The following is a 27,340-nucleotide window of genomic DNA, read 5'->3' on the forward strand; positions in this document are numbered from 1 at the left end:
TGTAGGACTTTGGAGCTCCAGAGAAAACAAGAAATGGCAGAGGGAGAGGGCGTGGAGAACTCACAGTGGGATGTTTCCTCTCTAGCAGGGGTTGAAAGCGGCCCAGAACGCCTTTACCTGCCCTGGACATCAACAGTAAAATCTCATTTTATGAACTGGATGCATACTACTTTCCAAAAGAAAAATGGGAAGCTGAAGTAGTATTATACAGGTAATTTCACAGTAGCCACCTGGAGGCACTAGAGTTTATTTTAGACCATACAGAACTGAGAGTGCTTAGAACTGAGAAAGACTGTGGCTGACTTTTCTTACCTCTTTCAGTGGCAGAATGAGTTTTGTCACCTGGCCCTTTCCTATGAACTTCCCAAGAATTTCATAGGAATCGTAACTCTTGCTCTTGCGTGCTTCCATGACCTTGGAGACAATTCCCTTTACTTCCTTCTCTTCAGCTATATTCCCAAACAACTCTTGGTTGAAAATCTTTGGAAATGAGGCAAGAGAAGTGAATGAGAGGAGCAGAAAAGGTTCCTCCAGCAGCAGAAGAACACTGTTCCGTCACAGAAAAAAAAAAGATTCTCCAGTTTTCCCACAAATCATGTCTACCTTTCCTTTGTCAACATAAAACACCTCAGTCTAAGCACATCAGATGACGACGCTGTTCTCACACCCCTCTGTTGTGATACTGTTGTGGGAATGGGACTGCAGGCAGACCATGGCATACAAATATACCCCGTGGCCAGGTGAGCTCCTGGGCTCCATGGACTGCACTGACTAGATGTTTGTTGACTTGCTCAGCCATTTAGAGTACATGGAAATATAGTAAGGTATCTCAATCCTTAACCCATTCCCTCTCAGGATGCAGGGCTTAGGATATAGCCCCAGAGATACTCTGCCACTCTACAAAGGCTCTGCTGATGCCTCAGTAGAAACCAGTCTCCCTTCTTTGCAATACACACACAAGTAGCCCTGTATACCACCAAGTCCAAGACAATCTATACAAAACCTTCCCAGAACTTGCCCCAGACACTTAATGATGCTCTTTTCTTCAATCTTGAATAGCTTTTACCTCAATCAGGATATCTAAGCAGGGGTCCAAATCACCAGCACTGAGCCTGGTAGTAAGGCCCTTCAGTAACAGGTTCACGGTGAAAGTCAGCACATGGAGCTAGAGAAAAAGAGAACAGATCATGTTTCCCAACCCCTCATAGACCTCTTCAACAATACTGCATGGGGAGATTCCCACAGTAGAGATACCACAACTCACACACTGCACATGAGCTCTCATTATAGGAAAAAAATCACTGGGAGAATGAGAATCCATGTACTGGCAGCAGGAAGAGGACCCCTGTCCCTCTACATACTGCCAGGAGGGCTGGAATCTCCTCTTTTCCCAGTGCTCTTATCGGTATTTTTAGGCTGTATGAGTTGGCACTTTCACTGTCACAGCAGCTAGAAGCTCATGCTATTCCACTGTGGTAATTCACATAGAAAACTTTTCTTAACCTCAGCCACTGTGGAAAGAGGAAAGATGGCTCTGGATCTAGGCAGCAAGACTTCAACGAGCTTCACCACATACACTGTCTGTGCAGCCTCTGTGCCAACTCATTTCAGATGATGCTTGATCCTAATGACCTTACTGGAAAGATTTCTACCAATCTTATTAGAACCAGAAATTCATCCTTCAGCTCCATGCCCCAACTCTTCAGTGGGAAAATGGAGATCCTCTCTTCTTCCCTGATTAGACTCTTCAAGTTCTTTGGGTACAGACCCTCATTGAACACTTTGCAGAACAAAGACTGATGTAGGCACTAGCAGTGGTATTTAGTTATACCAAGCTATTCTACCAGTGCAAAACAATTTCAGTAGCAACTTCCTTTGGATTCTCCTCCTAATACATTAAAAAAACCCTACAGAGAGCAGCAGAAGAATAATTTTAGCATTACCTGGTACCCATGGACAAGAGTGGACTTCATTTCTTTTAAGATGTACAGAAGGTACTGCACTCCCAACACTTCCATGATTTTAGTGAGAGTGTTACGGGCAATGTCCCTAATTTCCTGAAATTTATTCCTCAGAAATGTGCAGACTTTCAGCAGAATGCTGGAAATAAACAGACAGTTTAGTTCACGCCCAAACACAGCAGAACTAATAACACTGCTTTTCACATCCAGAGCTGTACTCAAAGCCAACCTTGCAGAAAGGCTTTATGTCATACACACACCTACTGTCCTTCAAGATTTTTTTACCGACTGTCCTTTCTTTCTGTACATTATTCTTTCGCCAGCTCTGACATGGCTGACCCTGCACCTCGCTCCACATCTCTGCTCTTATTTCAGGATTTACCAAGTTCCTTTCAAACTTAGTGTACAGAAGTCAAATGCTGACAGAAGGGAATGTCACTAGGAAAATGAGTTTCCAAAAAAAAGTATTTAAGGACTTTTAAGATGCCCCTCTTGGATTTAGCCTTGTCCTAACAACAGCCTGAGGAAGGTGCCTACACTCATTTCCAGCACAATGAACAGCATTTACAGAGCTCCAACGGGATTTACCTTGGCAGGTTGGCTTCCATCACCTCTTGGGGAAGACACTGCATCATCCTGACCATTGCAAAAGCTAATGGAATGCGAACTACCTCATCATCATTCACAACGTTGGATTTCACAAGCTTGTGTTCCTCATCTCTTTTTACCTTTTTAAAAGAGAAAGACACAATGCGCTTTTAACTTAGATAAACAAATTTTGCTTTTTCTCAACAAACCCTAGAAGAGGCCAACAAGGCAAGATGCTACCGTCTGCTGATTACAGGAAAAACCCAGACAGCTAAAGGACAGGTAAGATGAACCCCAGTGGCTTCAGTCAGAAGCTACACTGGGTGCTCACAAGGGGCTGGGAACTTTCAAACAGGCTGCACAAAGTGAACCATTTCACTTGCATAGTTCAAACCGGTTCTCAGCAGGGAAGTAAAGACATCACACCCACACTGAGAAGAGGAGCTGTCAGTAATCTCTGTGACAAAACAAAGGGGATAAAGCCTCTTTTGTACTTTCAGGTGGCCTCTCTCCAGTTGTGTCTATATGTTTTTTGTGTGCTGCTTTTCCATTGGGCTCTGAAGTAGCACCTCAAGCTTCATAGTAGCAGCACAGGCCTGCAAAACACCTTTCCCATGCCAACTCCTCACCTTTGCAACAATACACCTGTGCAATTTAGGCAAGATGTTGACTGTAACTGTATCTTGAATGTGTTTGATCAGACACTCCAGCTCTTCTTTATTTCGGGGTAAGAAAGTAACAGGTTTGGTCACTTGCTCAGCATCTTCAGGTGTCTCAGCTGCTTGCTCAGGTTCTGCTGGCTCCTCAGGCGGATTCTTCTCTTTCTTTTCCTCAACAACCTCCTCTTCCCCTTCACTCTGCTCCAGCTCCATGGCTTCTTCACCCTCCACCACCGGCTCAAGGTCCATGGCGGCAGCAGCTTCTGTCAAGCAGTTGTCAAAAGCACAGGTAAATATAGAAGGTCACAAAAACTGAGCCCTTAAAAGAGACTCTTGTGATGGCTTTCTTCTGGACAAAGCTCCTACCTATCACCAGTGACAGCAAAAAAATCAGTAAGGATCAGTGTTGGTTTATTGCACAGGTAAGCTCTGACATGCTGGTTTCTGATAGTTACGCCCCAGGACTAGGCTTAAAGCAAGGACTAGGTTACTTCTCAGCTGAATTTTGGCTTAGCAAAGATGAATGTGCATGAACTTTCAAGAACTGCCATTCACTTACATTTGAGAACTTCACAAGGCAAGAGGTAGTGACAAGCACAGCTGTGAGATCTCCTCCTCCTTCCTCAGAATATCCCAAAGGCCACAATATAGGTAACCACAATGGTGAAGAAGCCAAAGATATCACTTCTTCCAAGGCCAGGCTGGATGGAGCTCTGAGAAACGTGATCTAGTTGAAGATGTCCCTGCTCATTGCAGAGGGAGTGGACTAGATGAGCTTTGAAGGTCCCTTCCAACCCAAACTATTCTATGATTCCCATGAAATGGCAGGGGAAGCAAGGTGAGGACACACAGCACTCCTCTCAGGCTGCAGCTAATCATGAGAGCAGCCAACATCAAGGACAAAAAACTCAGATGTATCAGCAGCCACATGAGTGGGTGCAGATCTTGGAGAACACCCCCAGAATTGCATAAACCCAGCCTGGGCTGTTTGGGCTTATGGAAGCCTGGGATGGAGAGGTCACGTGGAGATGGTTCCCCTCACCTCACTTTGTGAACACACAGGAGGACAGTCTGCATTGCTCCTGAGGGGGCAAGTCAAAACTAGCTTCCAGTACGCACATTTTAAAAAGCTGGGAGTAGCTGACCTCAAGAGCGAAGCACAATATTCCGATTAGCTGCACTTTGAGTACTTAGAAGTAGCATTTCTACCATTAGGAGCAGAAAGCTCACCTTGGCTGTCAATGGTCAGAAGCTGCTTTTCAAGCGTTTCATGGTCAAAGTGAAAGGCTTCCAGCACTGTCTCTAACAAGCTGTGTAAGGGAAACACGAAAAGAGATCAGAAACAGAAAATCTTAAAATGCTTTTTGGAAAACTTCAGACTCAGTGACAGTACAGCATAAGGAGGTTTACCCTGAAATAAAAACTGGTTGCTTTTCAGCTAGATGCATTGTGACCTGGCTCACTGTGAAACCTCCCATGCAGTGATGCTGGAGCAATGTAGGTGTCCCAGGAGCAAGGACAGTCTGACAGAAGCAGAAGCTGCTAATCCTGGCATGCACTCAGTGTGACACAGCACGAGAAAGTAATGACCTGTTATTCCTTCACAACTGCAGTGCCTGTGCACTTTCACTTGCATAAGCCCACCTCAAAGTTGGCAATCTCTCATCCCAGGGAAGAGGCTGAAATGCATGTGACGCTCCTTAGGAGCACTGAATTTTGCTTTAGCAGTCTTTGGAGAAACCTTGAGTGGCATTGCTCACAGTACCCACCTGACTCCCAGCTTTGGACTGATCTGTCCTGTTTGTAGGACATGGATGAAATGCTTTAAGTGGTACAAGTACGCCGACCACGAGAGATGTCGGCAGACAGCTCCAATAAGTTCAGCTGAGGCTGTAACCATATTTTCATGCTGCCCAAAAGACAGAAATACAGTTGCTGTTAGCATTCATAATGAACATGTGTCTAAAGCATATTTTACTCAAAGCAACAAGAACCAGAATAAATAATGTCTGTCTAGTGGGGACACTTGGTATTCATCTCTTTCAGATCTTCTCCTGGTCAACAGGTAAAAAAATAAAGTAAAATAAATCATAGCTCACCAAGCAGACCTCCAGACCCACTTCCTCAAATACTTCTGCAGACATTTAACTTTTCTCATATAACTAAATCTATGGGCTCATTTGTGTGAAGAACTGAAAAACAGTCAAGATATCTAACCACAGTCACATGAAACACTCCAGGGCTAGGCTGATCTACTAGAAATACATGTCATTAACCCATTTCTGATGTGAAATAAAATGCATTTGTTTCTTCATCAAGGTTTCAATCAATGCATTTTACCTCTCATTGATTAAAAAGCAACTGCAGACACTCTACAGTCTGTGTGGCTGCAGGTGCTGGGTCTTGTGCCTAAGCTCTAATTGTTTCACCTTCAGAAGAGTATTTCTGACTGTATGTGAATTAGGCATTTGCTTCATCCAACATAAGGAGCTCTGCTGTCCTCCTGATGGTGTGCAAGGAACTACAAAAGTGTGAAACTTTGCTTTTTCAAGTCAAAGGTAGATAGTCTAGCCACATTGACATTACAAGTAATTTCACTGCATATATTTTCAATAAAATGTATAGGAAGTGACTAACAAAATATCACCTTCAAACTTTTATTACAAAGCTGCTAACGATTTCAGAGGTTTTTTAGACAATTCTTGTAGTTCCCTCACAACTCCAGAGAAAACAGTATTTATTCCCACCTGAATTACTAGGCGCAGACTGTGTTTCTCACTACAGACATTCTGCTGTCAAGTAGTGACTAATCTCACAACTCAACAGGAAGAGAGAAATTCAGAGGCAGAGGGAAAAAAATAACCACCTGATTACAAAAAATACAAACCAATATAACACCAAGTAAAAGAAACAAACAAAAAACCCCCAAACCCTGGACAGTTAAGAGATCCACCTTCAAGAACCAGGACAGGTTCAGCAGATATCGGATTATGCCCAGATTGCATCTATACCTTCCAAACCCTCCTTCTGCCACTGAAAGCAGCACAGCACTCTTGCCTGAAAGGAGAACACTCACTTCACAAACTTATTAGCCTTCTAAAGTGGTAGTCTTTTACAGAGAACAGTATATCAGAAAGACTAAGATATTCAAATGGATGCACTCCATTTAAAAGCTTACCTTAAGCATTTTTTCATCAAAAATGGCAGTGGTAGCATAAGGCATGATGTAGTTCTGCAGGGATTTAGAAGACAGCACAAGCGTGTTTTCAGTGAGCTGCTTAGCCAGTTTCCTCAGAGCTCGTGCCCTCCTGTGGATCTGAGACAAACATGACAGTGAGTGAGTTGGTGCTCGAGTCACAGCTCGCACAAGGGAGCACATACATTCTGCAGTTCTGAAAATGCCTGTTTTAAGTCATGACAAATATATTATGGTAATTTCCCAAGGACAGGCCATGCCCCTTTCCTTCAGCTTCTAGGCTTTCACTAACCTTTTGTCTCAATAAATATTCTAACTCAATGGGATATTTTACTGTGAATTCACAATCATGAGACTATGCCATCTTCAGGTGTCAGTCAAGGGAGGCAACTGACACAAGATGAGAAGCCCTGATAAAATTAGAAGGAAAATAATGTAGACTCTACATAAAACTACAGATATAGCAAAGGTGCTCTTTGATTGCATCTACAAAAGCAGGAGAAACACTGTATTTTCATACTGCAAGAAAAAAAACAGGAGACCAGGCTTTGTGCAACGTTTATATTACAAAGGTCTGTGAATGAAAAGGGGATGCAGAACCTGCAGGCTGAGTAGCAGGGAACAGGCTAGAAAAAACAGAAGGACCTGTTCCCTGCCTGTGTCAGAGGATTCCTCATGACACTGTTGCTGACTGCAGGCTGGGTCACACACAGGTTGTAATGTGGAGTTGCCTGATCAAGATCAGGAACAATCACTTAAAATGAAAGTAATTATTTTAGATAAATTAGGAAGAGATAAAAAACAGTGCTCCTAAAGCATAAACCAAATCTATTTTTAGACAGAAATATGACTTTGATTCACTATCACCCATGTGACGATGCCCGCATCTCCTTTTTTTTTTAACCAATATCTAGTGACACAGGCTCTAATTCCCTGGAAAGATAGCACATAGATGCTTTGGAAAATCTTACTGCACAGAAAAACGCTTTTGGTTTGGGAGGGAGAGAGAGGCACTAGGGAATGCCTGTTGCCTTTTACCTGCATGTGTTTCATGTTCTCAAAGAAGTCCATGTCGGGATCATGGCGGTTGGTCAACTGGACCAAATCCCGGAATTCAGGATTTGCTGGGAACGTTTGAATGAGGCAGGAAAGCAATGATGTGTACTCCTGCTGGATGCTCTGCAAACAGCAAGAGGTGAATGTTATGTACTCCACAGAGAGGTTGTCACATACTCCTCAGAACAGCAGTGCTGCCATTTACAAGTCAACAAGTCCTGTTCTTTGGTAACAGCAAATACAGCAGTATTTAGGACTGCAGATAAATTAAAGCCTCCCCTCCAAAGAATGAGATACAAATAAGAAAAGCTGAACAATGGCAAAGAAACACAGGACAGCTAAGTTCTATAATTTTTCAGATTTTTATAGGATTTCAAATGAAGGGTAAGTTTACAGTGGGTACCTGCACTTCTTAGCCCACCAAGAGACTCAGAGAACTCAATCCGTAAAATGTCTCATATACCTTGGTGAAGACAGCTGGAGATGTGCAATCACATAGCTCTGCCTTACCTCAGTCTTACTCTTCAGCCCCCTTCTCACAGACTCCAGGAGAGTGTGCTGGATTAGCTCCTTGTAGTCATTCTCTGTGTGGTTGATTTCTGCCAGCTGGTGGATCAAACTGGTCAAGCAAAGGCTTGCGTTGTCACTGAGAGCCATATCCCCTAGCTGAGGGGATGAAGAAATTGTACCATGTGAGTCTGGATAGGACACCTTTTTCTCCCCAAAAGACTGGACCAAACAGTACCACTGAACACAACAGAACAAAGCCTGTAGAGACCCAGTTACTCTTGACAGCCTCCCTGTAGAAGTTCTAGTCCTGAATTAACACCCACCCTTCCCATCAGAAAAAAGTCCTTTTAGATTTATCAGCAGGCCCACACAACCAGAACATGCTGCAACACAAAGCAAAGCAGCCTTTCAAGACTGTAATATGTCTTTTATACAGTAAAATTGACCAAACAGTTCCAGGGCTCACCAACAGAAAAGTTTGCTGTGCTTACTGGGTTTGCCCTTCTGGACACACAGATGAAGAACCAAGTGGATAAAACTTAGAAGAAGGTGTTTGTATGAAGACTCAAATATGATCTCTGAATGTTTTACAGTGTCAAAGAACAGTCAATGGAAATAATTTCGAAATTGGATTCATCACAGACACATGGTGCACAAAGCAAGAGAAGGAACATTCAACCAACCTGGATGGTATAGAAGCAGTTGTGCATAACAGGTATCAGGAAATCGATATCCACCGCTTGCATTTCCTTGATGCGGGCTGTGATTGACTGGAACGCTGACAGACGTACATCAAAGTCTATATCATCGAGATGTCGTTGATCAAAGGCATTCAGCTAAGAGAGAGCAACAAGTCATTCATGAAAAAGGCCAGAAACATGGCAATACAATGTTGAGGGAAAAAAGTGAACAAAGAAACTGTGCATACCTTAACAACATCGGTAATATATTTCAATTCACTGTCCAATTCAGATAAAGTCTAAAAAGAAACATAAAATAAAATAGCATAGCTGTTACAGTTGTTAAAGAGTCAAAGAACTCAAGACTTTACCACTAGAAACAAAAAAAAAATGAAGAAAGCAACAGCATTAATCTTTCTCCTGTTAGAGTTTAATAAGAGCCATTCTTCCATAAAATGGAAGATGTGTGTTTTAAGTTCCTAAATCTCTAAATATCTACACTGAGCGTCTTCTAGGTTTTCCTGCTGAAAAAAAAAAAGTTAGTCACTTTAAAGAAGTACAAAACATCCTAGCTGCTCTAAATCCATGAGAGAAGAATACAAATAAAAATCACATTCAGGATGCTGAAATCCATTCTTATTTCATAAAGATACAGGATTTGTTAGGGATGAATTGTGCTTTATTTGGCTTTTCTTACACAAAAGAACCCTGGTGATGTTCATATCAACCAGGCTGTAAGCCAAAACTTTCACAAATCTTCATGTGACTCATTATTTTCTATCATATACAATTCTGTTATTTTCACTTAACAGATGATGTAGATTAAAAAGGTTTTTAAGCACATGTACAGAGAAGTTAAATACTGCTATTCATTTTGTTCTTGAGCTCTTAGAACACGTAAAAAAAGCACAGAAAGACACACAAAAACGCAATACCTGAAATACCAAGCACAACTTATGTCGAGACAGTTTGTTTCGGATGACAGAAAAAAGCTTTGCCAGTGGCTTGAGAAAGCTTGTAGGGTTTGAGCAATGCCTCAGCAAGTTCTGCACTGTCTCCAGAATGTCAATCTCTGTACCCTGAAAGAGACAGATAACTGTCAATACCTACTGAAATCTCAAGAGATCTTTTCATTTCCTTGGGAATGATTTCAAAACACAGAGTGAACTTAACCACTTTGCTGTATTTGAGATCACAGATACTGAATGAGAACAACGAATCAGGAGGACACAATGCAATCATCAAATCTCTCAGAAGCACTTGCAACCTTTCAGTTAGACACAAGCACGGTGTTAGAGAAGAGTGCCATCATGATGAAGACTTCTTTTTTGTGTCTTCACTCAAATGACTCAAAGGTCAGGAGAACTAATAGAGCCTTATTTAACCTTAGTATTTATTTAACCTCTGAAACAACCATTAGCAGCATCATATACTTGTATGATGTCCCTGAATGGAAATCGTATCTGGTCCCATAACAATTCACAGATTTAAAACCCAAGAATCCCCTGTGAACAATTAAATGACCACTTGCAAAGCAGAAACTACAGGTTATTGCCTGGCAGTTCTTTCTACAAACCTACAATCTCTCATTAAGCAACTGCATGTCTTTTAAGAAAAACGAGACCCGAGTCGTGATCCAAGGGTTCAGGCAATCGAGCTGAGTAATCAACAGATTCATTCACTGTAGATGGGAATGTGATTCTGAAAACAAGGTTTGGCAGTGAGGGAAACCCAGACAAAGTAGTCTACTAATATCCTCAGTACTTGATTTATTTAACAGTTTACAGAAGCCTAGGTCATGGAGACGTCTGCTTCTTGCAAATGTAGCCCATATGATTTGCATTCCTGAAGAATTTAGGATTTTAGGGAAGTTTCAGTTCTGAGATATACTTCTGTACCACAGATGGATTCCTTGAGAGTGGGAGGAGAATAGAATGGAAGTGAGAGATTTGGGAGCATGTTGAGAGCACTGTATAATGTTTGCCTTTCATCCCAAAACAGACCAACGCAGCACTGCCCATAACACAGCATGTAGTACATACTCAACCGTATGTATTCATATTGCTGCCCAGATGCTGTGGCTTTGGATTTGAGGTACATAAAATCCACAGTGATGAGCAGCATTTGTTTCAAATGCTGCAAGGAATTTGGTGAATTGACTACAGTGGCAAATGACGTAAAGACTGCATAAAATCTTCTGCAGACCTTCCCCACGAAAACGGGGAACAGAGTCAGCCTGGGCACTGGCAACCCTGTGAAGTATCCAGTGACACATCAACACGCAATGGCACAGTGTTCTGAGCTGACTACAAACACGTGAAGACTTGATTACAGGCTAACCATGAGAAATGGCCTGCAATCAATAAGACTTATCTGCATCTTAAACAAATATACATTATTAAAAGAAAAACGTTTAATGAGGGGGAAGTAATTTCTACCTACCTGCTCCATGTTATTTTGATAAAGGAAAGGGAGGAGAAGGCTCACAAGCACTGAATTCTGACTTTTTTCTTGTATAAATTTGCTGATCCTGCACAACAAGACAAGGTAGTTTACTGTTTTATATCAGTCCAATCACCGGTACAGAGCAAAGAAGAACTCAGTCAGCACTGATGCATTATCACAGCGCTTTGTCAGCCCATCCAGGCTAACAGAGTGTAGCCACCAAAATCACGGTACCAGCCCAAATATTCAGTTCCACATGACCACAGGCATTTCTGTACCTTTTCTGACTCCCAAGAGGCATTGGTCTTGAGTACCAGCAACCAAAACAGCTAGAATCAATTTCTGAAAACTTTTCGCCTCAGTCATCAGCAACTTGCAAGGTCAATGACAGATCCAGGTATTTTCAACTGTTCTAAATTTAACTAGTTTGAGATGTAAAGTTTTTTAATTTGGAACCTATTACGAAAAGCCTCTCTCTTCTTGCCTCTTTCCAACTTTTTAACAGTTTTGAGCTCTAAAGAATCACTTACTTGGAAAGTATACTCAGCTCTTTGCTGACTTGAGCTCTATACTTCTTCTTTTTCACCTTCTCCACATTTAACATTGTTTTGCTGAAGTACTGAAGTATGGCAGGAACATGAGGCAGAACCAGGCGGCAACCAAGGCTTAGGGTCTCTGTAAGGGATACAACAGTCAGCAACATCCAACTCTGTGCTGCAAGCAACAGAAGGGAGATGTAATGCTCCGCAAACAAAGGGGAAACGCAGACAATGGAGGTTTCACCAGTGGAATTCAAAACTAACAGGAGCTAAGAATGTGCAGGTCATCTGGCTGCTGGGAATACACACCAGTACTTGCTGAGACCAAGTCTAATATGTGTCTGAGCTGGGACCAAAGAAACCACACACAGAGTACAAAAGTTCTCACAGATTTCAGTAACAGCCCCAGCAAGTGTAGGCTTCGCAAAAGGTACCAGGGACACTTCTCAGGGGTAGTACCTGTATTCTAAATTACTGGAGCATTTATAGATGTAGTTTTCTTTATTCTACCACTCACCTCTTGTGCAAATCAAAGCTGCCATAACAAGGGCACAGTGATAAGTGCTTTCCTTTTCACTGCCTTGGAGCATTACAGGTGAAAGATCAAACACAAACATCAGCAAAACTGCAGCATCAAACACAGCACACCAACCTTCCTCTCTACTGGCACTCAAAGAAATCAATGGCCAGGTCTTTCTTGTCAGGGAGCACAGACTAAACATCAAAGTGATACGTGACCATGTGCATATGGGGAGTAGGCTTTTATATAAAAGTTGATGTTGGACTCGGAGTCAAGTCAGCAATACAGTTCTTGAAGTTAACGTATCAGTCAAAGCTTCACAGACAAAGCAGGTCAACAATACAAACATTTTCCTTCTTCATAAGGAATTTCTCCATGCTCAGCACCCTAACACTCCAATGTAGATCTCACCCGTCATTAGACAAACAGGACTTCACAGTTCTTGAGGCCAAGACAAATTTGTACACTGATGTTTCCATCTCCACTGGGAGCTCTCCTTCCCTGGTGTTCTCAATCAGTGCAAAGACCACCTCATCAAAATCTAACACCTCCATCCAAAGCACCCAACAGGCCTCTCATGAATCCTATGCGGACATACCTTCTGTCACGTCTCCAGTGACCATGACAACACAGCCAGTCACGTTCAAACTGGAAACCTGCTCCGTGGGTTCAAAATCTGGGCTATTGAGAAGGCTATCAGCTATGTCCATCACAAGATTGGATGTGGCCTCAGACAGATTCTTGGCTGACAGCACAGCAAACACATTTGTCAGTATATCACACTCTGGGTGATCTGGCTTCTGCTTGGCCAGCAAGGGGAAATACCTGAGAGAAAGATTATAAAAAAAGGTTGGCTGAAAATTTAAGTTCAGAACTTCATAATGCTTTTGTACAAAAAGTCACACAAAAAAATAATGACTCTCTTCTCCTTCAAAAAAGGAGAAAGTGCAAAAATATCACAGAATGATAGTGTCACAAAAGACAGAATGAATGAAGGTTCAGAGGTCATCAAGTCCCTTTTCCTCCTTCACGATAGCGTCATCTAAACCTAACCCTTTCTCTACAGATGTTTGTCTAAGTTTCCTGCTAGTCTGCTCATAACCTAATGATCCAATACAATTTTTTTAGAGGTTTGTATATAAGTTCTTCATAGCTACAAATAACATGTCTTAAAACAGACACTGGATACTTTAGGAAAGGAAAAGCAGTGAGCCTGTGAAAGAGGCAAAAATGACCCAAGACAATCAAGCTAGAATTTCTTATGGTGTCTGCCTCAAAAAAAGCTCTCTTACAATTTTCAAGACAAGAACCTCAGTCACAGATTCTATGCTGAAACTGTCCACATTCTTTCATAAAATAGAAAAAAAATAGGGAGACAAAAAATATGAATGAAATTATATATTGTAAAACTGACTTCCCATCACCCAAGACCAAGAAGTCATTGGTCAAGACACATACATATTCTAACAGCTCAGCCTGCTCCTTGCCCATCAGCTGGCTTTGGGTTACATATGTACTTAGTTGTTAATATATGGGAAAAGCAGCCCACTAAAAATAACAGTCTAATGGAAAAGGAAAATATGGGGTTTGACACAATTATTCATTCATAATCTCTTAGTGTGCTCTTCTCCTCTTGAATTTTGTGTACTCAGGAGAAGTACCTGTGCTTCTTTGCAAGAGGAACACTTACCTGGGATTCTTACTCCAGGTGTGAATAAGTCTGAGCAGAAAAGTTGGAGAATACTGACTCTCTGAAGCCAATCTGCAGACCTACAGGAGATAAAAATCAAATATCAATGCAACATGAGTAGTTAAAGCCACTTAAAAACCTCATCTCTAACAAAGACCTCACTATAACCTATAGTTTACCTTTTTTTAGAAAGTAGTTTCATCGTTGTTTTTCCAGCTTCTTCAAAATTTGTGGAATCACACTTAGGTTATCTTACTCCTATTTATACACCATTTCAGCTACCATTTTTTGCTTCTCTCTTGAAACTGGCTCCCTATGGAGCCTCACATGTGCCACAGAGACCTAGCAACCTCTCCCGGACATACCTACGAGATCTCAAGCACAACACCAGGACCCACTCCTCCCACACTTCCTATGCCTTGGTTGCACCATCTGCTCTGTGTCTCCACCACCTTACTGCTAGAAAAACATCCTCTCTGCTCAGGGAGAGGCTTGAGGACTGCATCACACCCCAGCAACGGATCTCCTAAGAGGGTTCTGTGTGTGAAACAACCCCACCTAAGAGCTGCCCAGTGTGAGCCCCACGCAGTAGCTGCTGCTACTTCACATGACTGGATCCAGGCAAAAGAGACACAGTGCAAAGGTCTGGCTCTCTCCTCGCTGCCACTCCACAACTCAATGGGCTGCACACAAGTCACACAGCTGGGATTTCACCCTGACCACAGCTGGATTGTCAGCAGGGCACTGTTAGCGAACACACAGGCAGCAGAGGCTCCAGTGCATTCAGGGGTAATAGCCAGGATGGTGCCTGTGGGGTTTGGACCAGCTCAGTCTGGGCTCGAGACCTAAGCATAACAGAAAAGAAGGCAGGTGTGATAGTCATAGCCTGGGTCTCATGAAAATTCTTCTCCTGCCCCCAAAGGCTGTTGATATTATTGCTCTGCGTAAAACAGAGCTTTTCTGAATGATGTACAATAAAGAGTAAACTGTTAATCCAATCCTGCAGGAATGCTGCTGTGCAATCTAATGATATTGAGCCTCTGCAGCAAACTCCTGGGGTATGAAAAGCAGCAAGCTCCATTTCCAAGTACAACAAGCTTAAAACGATTTTCCCTCTCCATGAGTTTTAAACACCTCAGTTCCACAGCCTTAAGAAAAAGGAAAGCACAAAAGTCAAACGATTCTTCTGCCAAAACCAGATCTTCATGGGGCTCCCTCTAGAGGGAGCTTCTGGATCGTACTTGCATCCAAGCTCCAAAACCAGCTGTCTTCCTGACATCTGTAAGGACAACAGGAACTCTAACTATTTAACAACATTTTTACATCTTGTTCAGATTTACTCAGTGTTTCCAAACACAATGCTTCCTGAAAGCATTAAGTGTTTTGCTGACTTAAAGCCCAAACCACACGCTTGAACTGCTCTGGGACTGCAGTAAACACACACTGCCTGGTACATGTGGCACCCTGGCCTTCAAAAGACTCCATGGACAAACCAGCAACATATAACCCCCTGTTGCTCAGGCCAGTGAAATACAGAGCTACGTGCACTGCCTGAAACTATTTTATGTACTGTTTGTCCACGTACATGTACTACAGGTATTGTTACTGGTAGAGCAGAGAAACAAAGTAGGAGTAAACAAACACAAAGTCTAGGGCAGCAAATCTGGGGTTTTACAGATGACAGCAGTTGCTCCTGGTGCTCTTTGACAGCTTTTCTGCTGCAAGGAAGTTGGACATTTGGATACTTCAAAAGCCTCAGTGGAAGAGCTCTGTTGAACTCAGCCCAACTTGCTCAGTCACCCTTTGTGTGGAGGCAACTGTCTTCAGAGCAGAGACAACCCACAGTTGGTACATGCATTCCCTGATAACCTCAGAGCCCAGTGCAACTGACACAGCCAGCACAGTCTCATTTTAAATACTGTGTGTTCTCTCTTCCTTTCACAATGGTGCATTTTCCCGACTCAAATGACCTGAATTTCTCTGATGAAGGCCACAGCCCTCTGCTTTTTTGTTGTGCTCACACAGGACTCCCAGCAGGCAGGCACAAGAGCTCACAGCCCACTGACAGGTCCTGCTGGGTCCTTTCTTTCGCGCAGCAGCATTTGTTCCTGCAGTCCCTTACTACAGGCTCAATAACTGTCACACAGAAAAGTAGCAAAGTGCACCTAAAAGTGACTAGTATTATTTTGCTTCTCTGAAGCATCCAGGGAAGAAGTCTACTTCTGTGGTTAAAGAACAAAGTAACAGCATTTGTTTTATTCAGATGAATTTATTTCTACTTTAGCCTGTGACTTGATTATTCCAATAGTAATCTGACATGAGCCAAGAATGAGGGTGGTGAAACACTTGAACAGGTTGCCCAGAGAGCTGGTAGATACCCCATCCCGGCAAACATTCCAGGCTAGGCTGGATAGGGCTCTGAGCAACCTGGTCTAGTTGAAGATGTCTCTGCTCATGGCAGGGGTGTTGGACTAGATGACCTTTGAAGGTCCCTTCCAACCCAAACCATTCTATGATTCAAGAAACTTGCCTTGCACAGACACATCAGAATGCCAGAATCTGTCTGAGGCCACGTCCAATCTTATGACAGACATAGTTGACATGATGGACTCCAGTGCAGCTGAAGTTCTCTGCACGGTACATGTTACACAGAAGCTGCTTGGAAGAACAAGAAATACTTACCTGAGGCCACACCACTGCATGGAAAACTGCATCAATCTCATCCACACTAAAGCTGTAGGTCTCATAATCAGAAAAAAACTCCCCCACAAGCTTGAGTCCAAGACGTCTCAAATTCTTCAGTGGATTAATCAGTCTAGGTTGGACCTGTAAAAGGGAAACAAAAACTCCTCCAGTAAGACCTTTGCAGAACAACTACTAACTACCAGCTCTGAAATTAAATACAGTAGTTCACTGACCACAGATATAACCTTTGCTGGAACTATCACAATGACGTTCTGTTTTCTCCTGTAAGTTGTTCACAGCAGCAATCTATCTCTCACAGCTGACCTGATTTTTTCTAAGAGGTCCCTTTACCTGCACTGAGTCAGTTACACAGGACTCTTTCAACTCATGAAAATCCACGCTGACAGGTTTGAAATAGCATTTGCCCTTTTTGTACAAAATGCAGAAAGCTACACCACAGTTACATTTCCAGCCTTGACACTTTAAATAATTCTGTTTTACACAGGAGAGGACCCAAATCAGCTCTTGAAAGCAAATTTGTACTTTGCACACTGAGATCTACTGGGAAGAAAAGAAATCAGCAGACAAGGAGATGGGGGAGGAATAGAGAAGGCAAGGATGTGAATCACCTCCTCCAACAGCATGCAGGGGAGTACAGCATTTGGTTACAGGAGGATGCTTCCTGAACACATTTAGTGGTTACGTTCCGCAGCCTTTCTTGGGGAAAACATTTCAGCAAGGAAATCAGCCACAGAGCTAATCATGAAGTTATTCGTGCACTGCTGCCTTCTGAGTCTTGCCTTGAGTAACCTAAATTATTTCCACACTGTGCAGTGCAGCTCACAGCACAAACACATGAGATAGCTTCACAGTGCAGAGGTACTGAACTCCTGTCTCAGAAACAACAGAGCTATATCAGAGCAAATAAAGGCTGCTCTCCAAGACTTGGAGCAATATTTTGGGTTCTTCAGGTCTCCAGTACATATCATAATCCATCACACAGAATAAACACTTGTACCTGTTATTTTGCAAAGCAGCTTTGGTGTCAAACCTCACTGATAAACATCACGACTTTTTAATTTGATGTACCTAGAGACTTCCAAAGACACTACCCATGCCATATACTTCTATACCCCTCTGCACCCAAAAACACAGCTAAAAAGACAAAGCGGACATGGTGGGAAAGGAAGTAAATGTGCTCTTTGCCCAGGACCCCCCAGGTTGTGCTGAACGTGTACTTATGGTGTGCAATCAGCTTCCAGGAAGCAAATGAGCTGCTTGAAGGGCCAAAGAAAGCACAAACCAGGCTGCTGTTGCTAATGGTGACATCCAAGCAAAATAACTTTGGTCTCCCACTGCCTGTAAGAGCAGTCCTCTGAAATCAAGTCTTTAAGAGGGCAAAGGAACTCAATAAGGAACACAATCAGTAGGAAACGGGAAATTAATAACTTGGGATAAAATAGTCAAAGTTGATGTTTAACTCTCTAGACAGTATCAGCCTGCAATAAATTACTTCCAAACTCCAAGAATGTCTTCTAATCATTAGCCAAGATAAACAGATTTCTCACACTTTTCCTTGAGCTTTTAACATCTCACAGGGTAATGAAGTGCTAAATTAAGTTCAGACCAGTGACTGACTGTCACTCCACACATTACATGACGACAGGATTACCACAGTAACCCTGGCAAAATGTGACTATCCTAGCAATGAATTAATCAGATTTTAAAACTCCTTTCCCAGCTTGGAACACGTAGGCACCTGCAATCCATTGCTTAAGTCAGACTATGGGATGCTGCTGTCCTAAAATTTGCTCATCCCCTTCTTAAATGGGGACAGTTAGCAGGTTCTCTGAAGCCTGCAGGCAACTATGGGACCTTGGATGCCACCTAACTGCACGCGCTTGCCTTGTCTGATGGATTGTTTTCAAGGCAGTTTCTAACCTCGAGTGCTCGCAGACAGGTCTTGGCAAGAGCACAGGCGCATGGTGACAAAACATTCATTACCTAACATCATTTACTCAGTCTATCATCACATAATTCCTTTCAACAAACCACTTGCTCAGTCTGTCATCATTCCTTTCAACACCGCAGTGATGATGACTGTGCAGTTTGCTTGTTTTGCACCAATACATGATCGGACTCTGCACTGGACCAAACCTGAACTTTCCTTTTCCTATTTGCATCGAAGTCTGACAAAGGCACTGGTTCCAAAAAGACAGAAAAACCTGGCTCAGTGTGACAGTGTTCCAAACAGCTGGCACAAGAACCCTTGGGCTACAGCTCAGGGACTTCTGTGCTGCTCTCCTGGGTACAGGGCAGCAGTAAACCAACATACCCCATCTTTAGCTGCAGCCAATTTTTAACAGAATGTTCTCCTCACCTGACCCTTTCTGCATGTAGAGCCATTGCACAGCAAGGGAAAAAAACCACTGGCAGTGCTCTGCAGATACCTGGCTGAGACCCAAATTGTGACACTGGATTAGCATGACTACTCCTGATGCAGAGCTGGACATGCTTCTAGTGTGCTGAAAGCATGGCTGGTAGCCAAGTTCTCCCTGTGTCCCACGACAGGAGACCATCACTGTAGATAATCAGTGTGACCATGCCCAATGCTGAGCTCCCCTGGGGTCTAGCAGTGCAACAAGACACCTCAAAGACAAATTTTGCTCTAAAGTCCTCAGGCAAAGAACTTCAAATCCTCTTCTTCCCTCAAGTTTACCCTTGCAGCCAAGAAATCAAATCTTTAAGGGCAACTTTGACTTCCAGCCATAAGACCTTATGTCTTTAGAACAAGTCATTTAGCTTGCCTTCATGCCTGTCTCTCCACAGAGCAGGCAGGTAGCAATGCACAGAGATCACTTTCAACTCTCCCTTCAGTAACTCAAAACCAAAAATGCAGTCCAAAGTAGCTTTCTAAATACATTAAGTCCACCTACACTGCCTGAGCCCTGTAGCACTTTCAGTCAAATATCACTGGCCTCTTATTTTGACAGACACCTAATCGCTAAGCTCCACTCCATGCTAGCATTAAACTTAGCTTTACCTGAACCAGTGAAGATGTGTGTAATTGTGCAAGCTAAGGGGACGAGAGGAGAAAGGAATTTAATCTCCATGTTTGTTTGTAAACTGCTTGTGTACATTGTACCTTTTCTCTTTGCTGGAGGATGCAGGACACCACAGCTGTCATGCAGAGCAGAATCTGTAGAATTTCAGGCAGGTACTGGCGGATCAAATGTCCCATGTTTTTCAACACAACTTCGAGACCATTGAAGAGGCTATGCTGACGTCCAAGAGGCAAGACTTTAGCTAAATCCAGCTCTGACATACTTTGAAGCACTGCAGTCTGGCAAGGCCCTGCGACAGGCACAGACAACAAATTATCTAGAGAAGCACCATGAAGATAACCACTACTGAAAATAATTTTCAATGAAAAATAGTATAATCTGGTCCTAAATTACAGACCCTCACATTCAGCTTTTTAAATAAGGAAAGCTCTGAGACTCCATCTCCCTCTGACACCAACATTTCCTACTGCTACAGTATCAGAGGACTTTACAACCCCTGTTTATTGCCATCATACAAAGGCTACAACACCAGCGATTGCTCTTTCGTGGCCTGCTACAGCTTTCTTGCACAAGCCTGGCAAGTCATTCTACTTTTTTGGCCTTGAACCCATAAAACAGAGCAATTCTGCTTTCTATGGACAAGCTCAAGGGAATTCCCATCCTTATCAGAAGTTTATTTCCATCCTTTCATCCTTCCAAGGCAACGACACACATAACAGTACTAAGCGTATTTATCCTCCCACATCTTTACAGGTCAGGAAATACCACACCCCCATGTTCTACCAGCTGTACCTACCATTACTGAATTGCTTCACAGCTTCAAAGAGCAGATCCAAGAACATCCGTATCTCTTCTGGCAGGGAGCCGGCCAGAAATCGCAGAACAATTGACATGCGAGTGCTTGCTGAAGACTTGCCCTGCGTTTTGGTCCCTGTTTTGTTTCTCATTCTGCCATACAGAATTCTTTAAGAGCCAAAAAGATGTTGCATTAGCTTTCAGCAAGCCATCTGTTTCCTAGACTCTTATTCTGCAGGAGAAACTCCATTTAAAGATATTCTCTAGTGAGAACAAGCTGAGTGCAAGTCCCATCCTTCAGGATCTCCACAGAATTACTACACGTTGCCCAAAAACATCCCAGTGAAACATGAGCTTCTGCTACTAAAAGGGAAGCTTTGCTAGGGGCTTCAGGTATAAAACTACTTATCTGCATGACAACTTGTATCACTATATCTCAATAACACTAAGTGGCAATACTCAGTGAACTGAAATGTTCCCACAGTTCTCTGTAAGCCTTAGCAGAAACGGTATTTACCAAAATATTGTTTTTAAAGAAAACATGATTTGCACAATACATTTCATAAATGCGTTAATAACAAAACCATACAGAACATCACAAACTAAGTCATCAAACTATACTGTTAACCATAGGTTTAACTCAACTGTTTAAAATGCAGCAGCATTACATCTCTGCTCATGGTACTTTGATGTGAAACTTTTAAATCCACACTCCATGACACACCTCATAAGAACAGGGATGAGATCTGGTCGATGCTCCATTTTTACTACTGCAGTCTCCTCAGAAATACTGAAATGGACTATCTCTTCTTTAAAACTCTTGTCCTCCAGTAGCCTTTGCAAGTTCTCCCTGAGAGCAATAAATATTACTCAAGGGCAGGTAGAGTTTATAAAAATAAACAGACACACACACACGTCTATAATTACTTACCTACCTAATCTATGCTGTATATAAAATATTAAAGAACTATGTTTCCACTCTTTTATCAAAAATATCAAAATAACCTGGAAGTTCAAGCTAATTACGTAGGCAAGTACCTCCTAGACACGTTCTGAAGAGATTATTTAATCACAAACTACAGCTTTATGTCGTCACTTTCTCTGAGTAGCTATAAATCATCAATACAAGAGTCATCTTCGAAAGTGATGCAACTACTAAGCATTCTGGGACAGAATGAAAGTGTTGCCATTTTCCTATTAAAAAAAAAAAGAAACACTGACCAACCTCTAGACCTTGTTTTCTGTTTTAGAGAGGAAATATACAGCTGGCTAAAACTAAAATTTATACATATGTTTTCAACAAATAAAGAAAAGGCTTTCTCTTCGAGGCAACTGACTCTAAGCAGGCTTCTGATATGACACCAGGCTCATTCACAGATGCTAAAATAAAAGCTTTTACCTGTATGGCAGTAAGTGAGGATGCTTGTATGTCATTAGACAGTCAAGAGCTATTCTCTGTACATTCTGGTCTTGATGGGACAGTAACTGCAAATGACAAAAGAAAGTAAATTAGTCCCTATCTAGAAGATAGAAGTGCTTACTGAAAATCGTGAAACAACCCAAAGGCTCCAAGCTCAAGTAGGTTTTGGACTGACTTATCAACATGGAAACAGAATATACATGTTGCCAATATAAAGCCAAGATGCAAATACACAACTGTCATTCATAAAAAGCAGACACAGTTGCTGGTAGTTCATATATACTTTTCCCCCCATCTACATAGGACAGTTATAATATTTGGCTTTTCATAATTGTATTTTGGATCACTGCCAGCTTGTGTTTCCAACCTCCAAAGCCAGTTATCAGTTGTGTATCAGGGAAGACAGGATTAAAAAGCAGATTACCCAAATCATCCCAAGACAACTGTATTCTTTCCTGTGACAAATATAAAGTACTCATACGGAAGACGTGATGCGCAAAGTCTCTTCATACACACTGTTTTGACCTGTACACACCTGTTCAATATTTTCCTAAGAATATGGGCGAGGAAACAGAGACCAACTCTTCTCCTAAGCAAAACTGCAACAGAGTGGACGTTCATTCTCAAATTCGGGGACTAGCGAATGGACCTTCCAGCTCTCACACTGGGTACCTGGTGAAACCCAGGGAACTAACGGGTTTGTACCATTTAAAACAGTTCTACAGCCCACTGACCACAGCCTCAGAGAGCACAAACTGGGAACAATTAGAGCAAAACCCAATGATCTGAACAAATCCACAAATCAGGAACCAATAAAACCCAGTCAAATTAATAAAATACCCTTTAAGGAGTGTAGGATAAAGACTTAGAATCTCTCTTCAGAGTCATATTTTTGACAATTCCTTCAGGGAAATCCCTCAAAATGCATCTTATCAAACTGAATATTCTTCAAGAAGAAATTGGTTTTTTTCTTTTTTTTTTATGCAAAAAGATTTGCTGCTAACACTGACCATACTCTTTGTAGACACAACACTGTACAACAAGGACAAATCTCCTCAGGTCTTCCTCAAGCTTGGATTCAAAATCCTCTTTCAGATCTTGCTGTGCAAGTGGAACAGACTCCCTCTACAGCCACTCAGAGCTCCACTTTGCCAAGGAAGACTTGTCTGCTGCCAGATCTGTTTGCATGAGCCTCTCCTGACAAACTAAACCAGGCATCTCAAGCAGGTCTTTGCTAAAGGGGCTCATTTCCAGTGAAGCCTGCTAGGAAAAGCCCTCTCAAGGACAGCCCCTTTTTCAGCTATCATGGCTGCATTCACAAAATGACAGGTTTCTGCAGTCTCAGACACTGCATTCAAACAAGAACCTTTTTTACTCGCATTAATTCTAAAAGCCAGCACATAGCATCACCTGGGTATATAATGCGTACAACTTCTGCTCCAGATACAATGCACGAGGATTCGAGAATTTAGAGAAAACTTGTAAGTGGGCTATTAGTTGCCTGTAAAACAAAAGAAAACAATTATATTTTAAAATGACCAGAAGAAACAAGCTTGCATTGTCATAAACAAATCGTGAACTTTTATTAACAAGATATTAAAAAAACAAAAAACAACACAAGAGGTTCCTAAGTCTACAGGTCTCCATTTCAAAGACACAGTAAGAGGTATCTTGTTCCCTCTTTTAAGCAGCTCCTTCCAAATGTCACTCCACCGCACAGAGAAGGACATTTCCTCAGTAGTGCTAGATGAGTTCAGCTTTTGGTGAGAATGGAATACAGTCAGAATCCAGCTTACTTCTCTCTGCCAGCCCAGCCTGGAACACCAAACAGGTCGATTTACCTCTTTCTTTATTCACCTGTCCTTAACTGGTGCCCATTTCACTCCTATCAATATGATGGGCTGCCTCTAGCCACAGACTGTGCTGGACTTACACTGGGCTGCAAGCACAGATGGGAGCCACTTCCTCTAGAGGTGTCTGTATCACTCCACATCTGCCCCAACCTCCACTTTGTGGGAGGGAAGGTAGGTGACCAGGATAAGGAAGGTGTGAGATCTCCTCTACCACATGTGGGGCTGCCAGAAGGTGCCCTCATCCAGCTGCTCCCCACGGTAGTTGACACTGAATTCTCCGGACACTTAGCTGGGCCACTCTCCTCCATGGCTCTGCTCAGCTAAAGGATGAGTAAGATGCCATCCAGCAACCCCACACTGAGTTTGGGGCAGGTCTGGGTCCTCCTGCTGACTCAGCCAGACCTGGAGCAGCCCCATGGGGGCTCCCCTACCACAGCACGGGCCTGACTGCACAGCGTATCCAGGGCAAAGATGAAGGAAGGTCACTTCAGAACTCATTAACACGTGTCCAGAAAATCTTTTATGCTTTTATCATTGCTACCACGAACTAATGTTTCCACGTGGCCATTTTGAGATGGAGGTTGGGGGGAAAAAAAAATCCTGGACTGTCACTGTATTTTAATTGCTGCTAATTTGCAGATACAAGTCAGAATCTCTGAATAAAATGGAACACCTACAAAACACCTGGGATTAGATGACAATTCAGGTTACACATCAAATACACATCGTGTTCCAACATGTAAGGTGACATTTTTAACTTTTATGTCATTACAAGTGCCATCCTTTGCAGAGAAAGTGGCAAAATACAAATCTTTGTGATGTATATGCAATGGTCATTTGACAGAGGTCATCAGGGTAAAGACTCTGGTTAGAGAAATCGTGGAGAATTCATACAAAGAGTCATTTTCTTGATGTATTCAGCACTGCAAACAGTGTCATTTCAACAGCATGTAATTTCAGTCTAACACACCACCAAATAAAAATCTTTGTCCCAAAGACTGCCAAGACCAAGATTTATTAATATAGCAGGTATGCAACAGTAGAATCCAAGTATTAAAATACCTAAATGAAAAGCTAATTTTTCAAAGTGCTTGGGAATGCCCATGGTTTTAAACGACCAATAGATACACAGAGAGAAGCCAGGAGAATGCAGGTACAATGGCCTCCAAATACTTCACAATACCACATAATTTTTGCTTAAAGTAACACAAACCACAGACTGTTAGCAGGTAATGAGATAATGAAAAAATCTGGGCAGGGTCTTCAGATGTTTAGTACTGTGCAGGCACAGTTTCTTACTCTAAAGTGCTTATAATCCACTGAAAAATTATGAAGTGCAAGAAGAAAAAGGAATATAAACACAAACACAGCTTCCATCTCAACATGAGCTGCTGAATCTGTCTTTCTGTGAAAGCACTAGGAAGGGAAAACTAAAAACACTTACTTAGCAGCAGCTCTTCTTGTTTTCTTTTTTGGTAGTCCTATTGTAATTGGTTCCCCTTCTTCCTTTTCTTCTTCCTCCTCCTCCTCCATAGCAACATCATTTACCTCTTCACCAGATATTTCTTTTGCTGCTACTGTACCACTAGTTTTCTTTCTAAGATCCTGAGATGGAGCCACTAATGAATCTGCTGGGTAGTACTCATTCCTGCGTTTACAAAAAAAAAATAAAAGAAAAAGGAAGTAATTAAGAAGCATAGCATTTTTCAGGGTTTCAGGGCAAGAACAACTAAAAACTCCACAATCCACCATTCTCATTATTAACAGCACTGTGTCTTGGGACACTATATAGCTAAAAGTTCCCAAAGAAGCAGCATATTTCAGCACGTATGTGTTCCTTTGCCTACAGGTTGCAGAGATATAAGGCAGTGACCAAATACACTGAATGAGATTGGAGGTACCTGATGGAAAGGACAAGAGAAACAGGAATCACTGAATTACTAGAGGTCTGTAAAGAGGTTGTGTGGAGGGCATGGGGGTTCTGTTTGCTTGAGTGGGAAGGTGAGCAGTGAGTATAGAAGTGTGAGAGTGAGGAAACTAAACTACTAAAGTATGGTTCAGTTCTTCCAGGAAGGCAAGCAAAACATAGGTTTTCTAATCATACAAAAGGAATATCAGAAACAGTCTCCTGCCATAAGATCACATCTACCCCAGGTGCATCATACTATCTGATCTGTGCACACATGCAAGCACACCACTGCTCTCCCTCCAGGGGCAGAAATTGAGTCATCCTCTAACAAAACCAGTATTTTCCCCATCTTGGGAAAAATTCTGTGATTCCAAATTAAAATATATTTTCATTTTCAAAAGGGAACTTTATTTCCACTGAAATCACCCCCCAATGGAGCGATGAAGCTGTGATAGTGGCAAGTCAATAAATGAGAGACTGAGCAGAAGAAATGTACTGCCAGGTTCATTTCAGCCTGCTTCTTGTGTGGTGTTTCCAATGGAATGTGTATTTCAATCAAAAGGTTATCTTAGCTGGAAATAGACATCTCAGCCATGCATTCAGGAAATAAAGTCTATAATGGGATAGTCATAGCCTTAAAGCTCAGTAACACATTTAAAGCAATGTGTCCTCTCAACTGAAAAGTAAATCTTACTTACCTAATAAATCTCAAAAGAAGTGGGGAAAGTTCCCTTGATCTAGGCTCAACTCTGTCTGGAAACTTATTCAGTGCTTTCCACAGTAGAAAACGGAAGTTTGTGTGGTCCAGCCGATCGCTGCTATCTGTTCTAGTGCTCAGCTGCTCCAAGAAGACAGTACCCACCCTTCCTTCTGGCATTTTCTCGCTTTCCATTTCAGCAATGCTTTCCTCCTGTTCATCTAGTTCATTTTGCAGCTCCATTTCTATAGAACAGAAGAAGAAAATCTCTGTGGGTTATTTCATTATTGCCAGTAGCAAGGTATCAGTGCCCCATTATGAAAGTAATATTTTTGGTGACAAGTATCTGTTTAGACAACTGTATTTAATGTTGACTTGAAAGACCCACAGTGCTCAGAAAGTATTCTAGGATGTCTTACAGCCCTGATGCATCTCAGTTAAGCTCAGTTCTCTTGAATAACAGAGAAGTTCAGAAACGGCTGCGTGCTCACAGCTCTATTGTGAAATCCTAGATTCCATATGCCCACAGGCACACCCAAGAAAGACATCTGTTTGTGGGAATTCCGCTGAATCTATGGAGAAGAAAGATGATCATCCCCATTATACAGGTTCTGTCATTGCTCCTGATCAGTCTGGACAGAGGAAGCCTTGAGCAGGGACAGAACAGCTGCACAGATTGATTTTTGCAAACTGCAGCTCCCTCCTGCAACACCGGGGTCTCTTCTATCTACTTCCTGGTGTTTCAGACAGAAGGAAATGGAGTCTTCTCCCAAGCCTCTCCATTCCTGCACCGAACATGACGCTGGTAGTCAAGAGCCCTGGTCCTGACTTTCCCCATCACATGTAAATTTGGAGCACATGAAAACACAGTCATGTTATGCACAATTAGCTGGGTTACCATCCTAACAATCGTTAGGAGCTGTGACTTACCAGCATAGGTAGCAGCCCTCTCCAAATGTTCATATAAGACCTTCCAGAACTGTTTATTCTCCATTTCCTTTGCATGAGAACTAAGAAAACGTAAGACAGCATGAAATTAAAAGGAAAAGAAAAAGCCATGCATCACTAGACA

The 27,340-nt window shown here is 42.3% G+C and overlaps 1 protein-coding gene across 1 annotated transcript in view; it reads right to left on the reverse strand.

The window, feature by feature from the left end:
* UTP20 (UTP20 small subunit processome component) overlaps positions 1-27,340 on the reverse strand; it is a gene marked incomplete at both ends in the record, with an annotated part of 66,060 nt that overhangs the window by 17,409 nt on the left and 21,311 nt on the right. The window contains 26 exons of the mRNA XM_080363563.1: positions 313-480; positions 1,067-1,165; positions 1,944-2,100; positions 2,550-2,689; positions 3,179-3,468; positions 4,439-4,518; positions 4,978-5,117; positions 6,387-6,524; positions 7,443-7,583; positions 7,971-8,126; positions 8,654-8,806; positions 8,899-8,949; positions 9,586-9,729; positions 11,093-11,180; positions 11,626-11,770; positions 12,753-12,979; positions 13,845-13,924; positions 16,527-16,670; positions 19,675-19,883; positions 20,391-20,557; positions 21,114-21,239; positions 21,789-21,874; positions 23,220-23,310; positions 25,107-25,310; positions 26,270-26,513; positions 27,199-27,278. Coding sequence (XP_080219689.1) covers positions 313-480; positions 1,067-1,165; positions 1,944-2,100; positions 2,550-2,689; positions 3,179-3,468; positions 4,439-4,518; positions 4,978-5,117; positions 6,387-6,524; positions 7,443-7,583; positions 7,971-8,126; positions 8,654-8,806; positions 8,899-8,949; positions 9,586-9,729; positions 11,093-11,180; positions 11,626-11,770; positions 12,753-12,979; positions 13,845-13,924; positions 16,527-16,670; positions 19,675-19,883; positions 20,391-20,557; positions 21,114-21,239; positions 21,789-21,874; positions 23,220-23,310; positions 25,107-25,310; positions 26,270-26,513; positions 27,199-27,278 — 3,748 coding nt within the window. The remainder of the gene's footprint in view (positions 1-312; positions 481-1,066; positions 1,166-1,943; positions 2,101-2,549; positions 2,690-3,178; positions 3,469-4,438; positions 4,519-4,977; positions 5,118-6,386; positions 6,525-7,442; positions 7,584-7,970; positions 8,127-8,653; positions 8,807-8,898; positions 8,950-9,585; positions 9,730-11,092; positions 11,181-11,625; positions 11,771-12,752; positions 12,980-13,844; positions 13,925-16,526; positions 16,671-19,674; positions 19,884-20,390; positions 20,558-21,113; positions 21,240-21,788; positions 21,875-23,219; positions 23,311-25,106; positions 25,311-26,269; positions 26,514-27,198; positions 27,279-27,340) is intronic.

The sequence above is a fragment of the Nesoenas mayeri genome (genome assembly GCF_963082525.1).
Source record: "Nesoenas mayeri genome assembly, chromosome: 1".
NCBI classification, from domain to species: Eukaryota; Metazoa; Chordata; class Aves; order Columbiformes; family Columbidae; genus Nesoenas; species Nesoenas mayeri.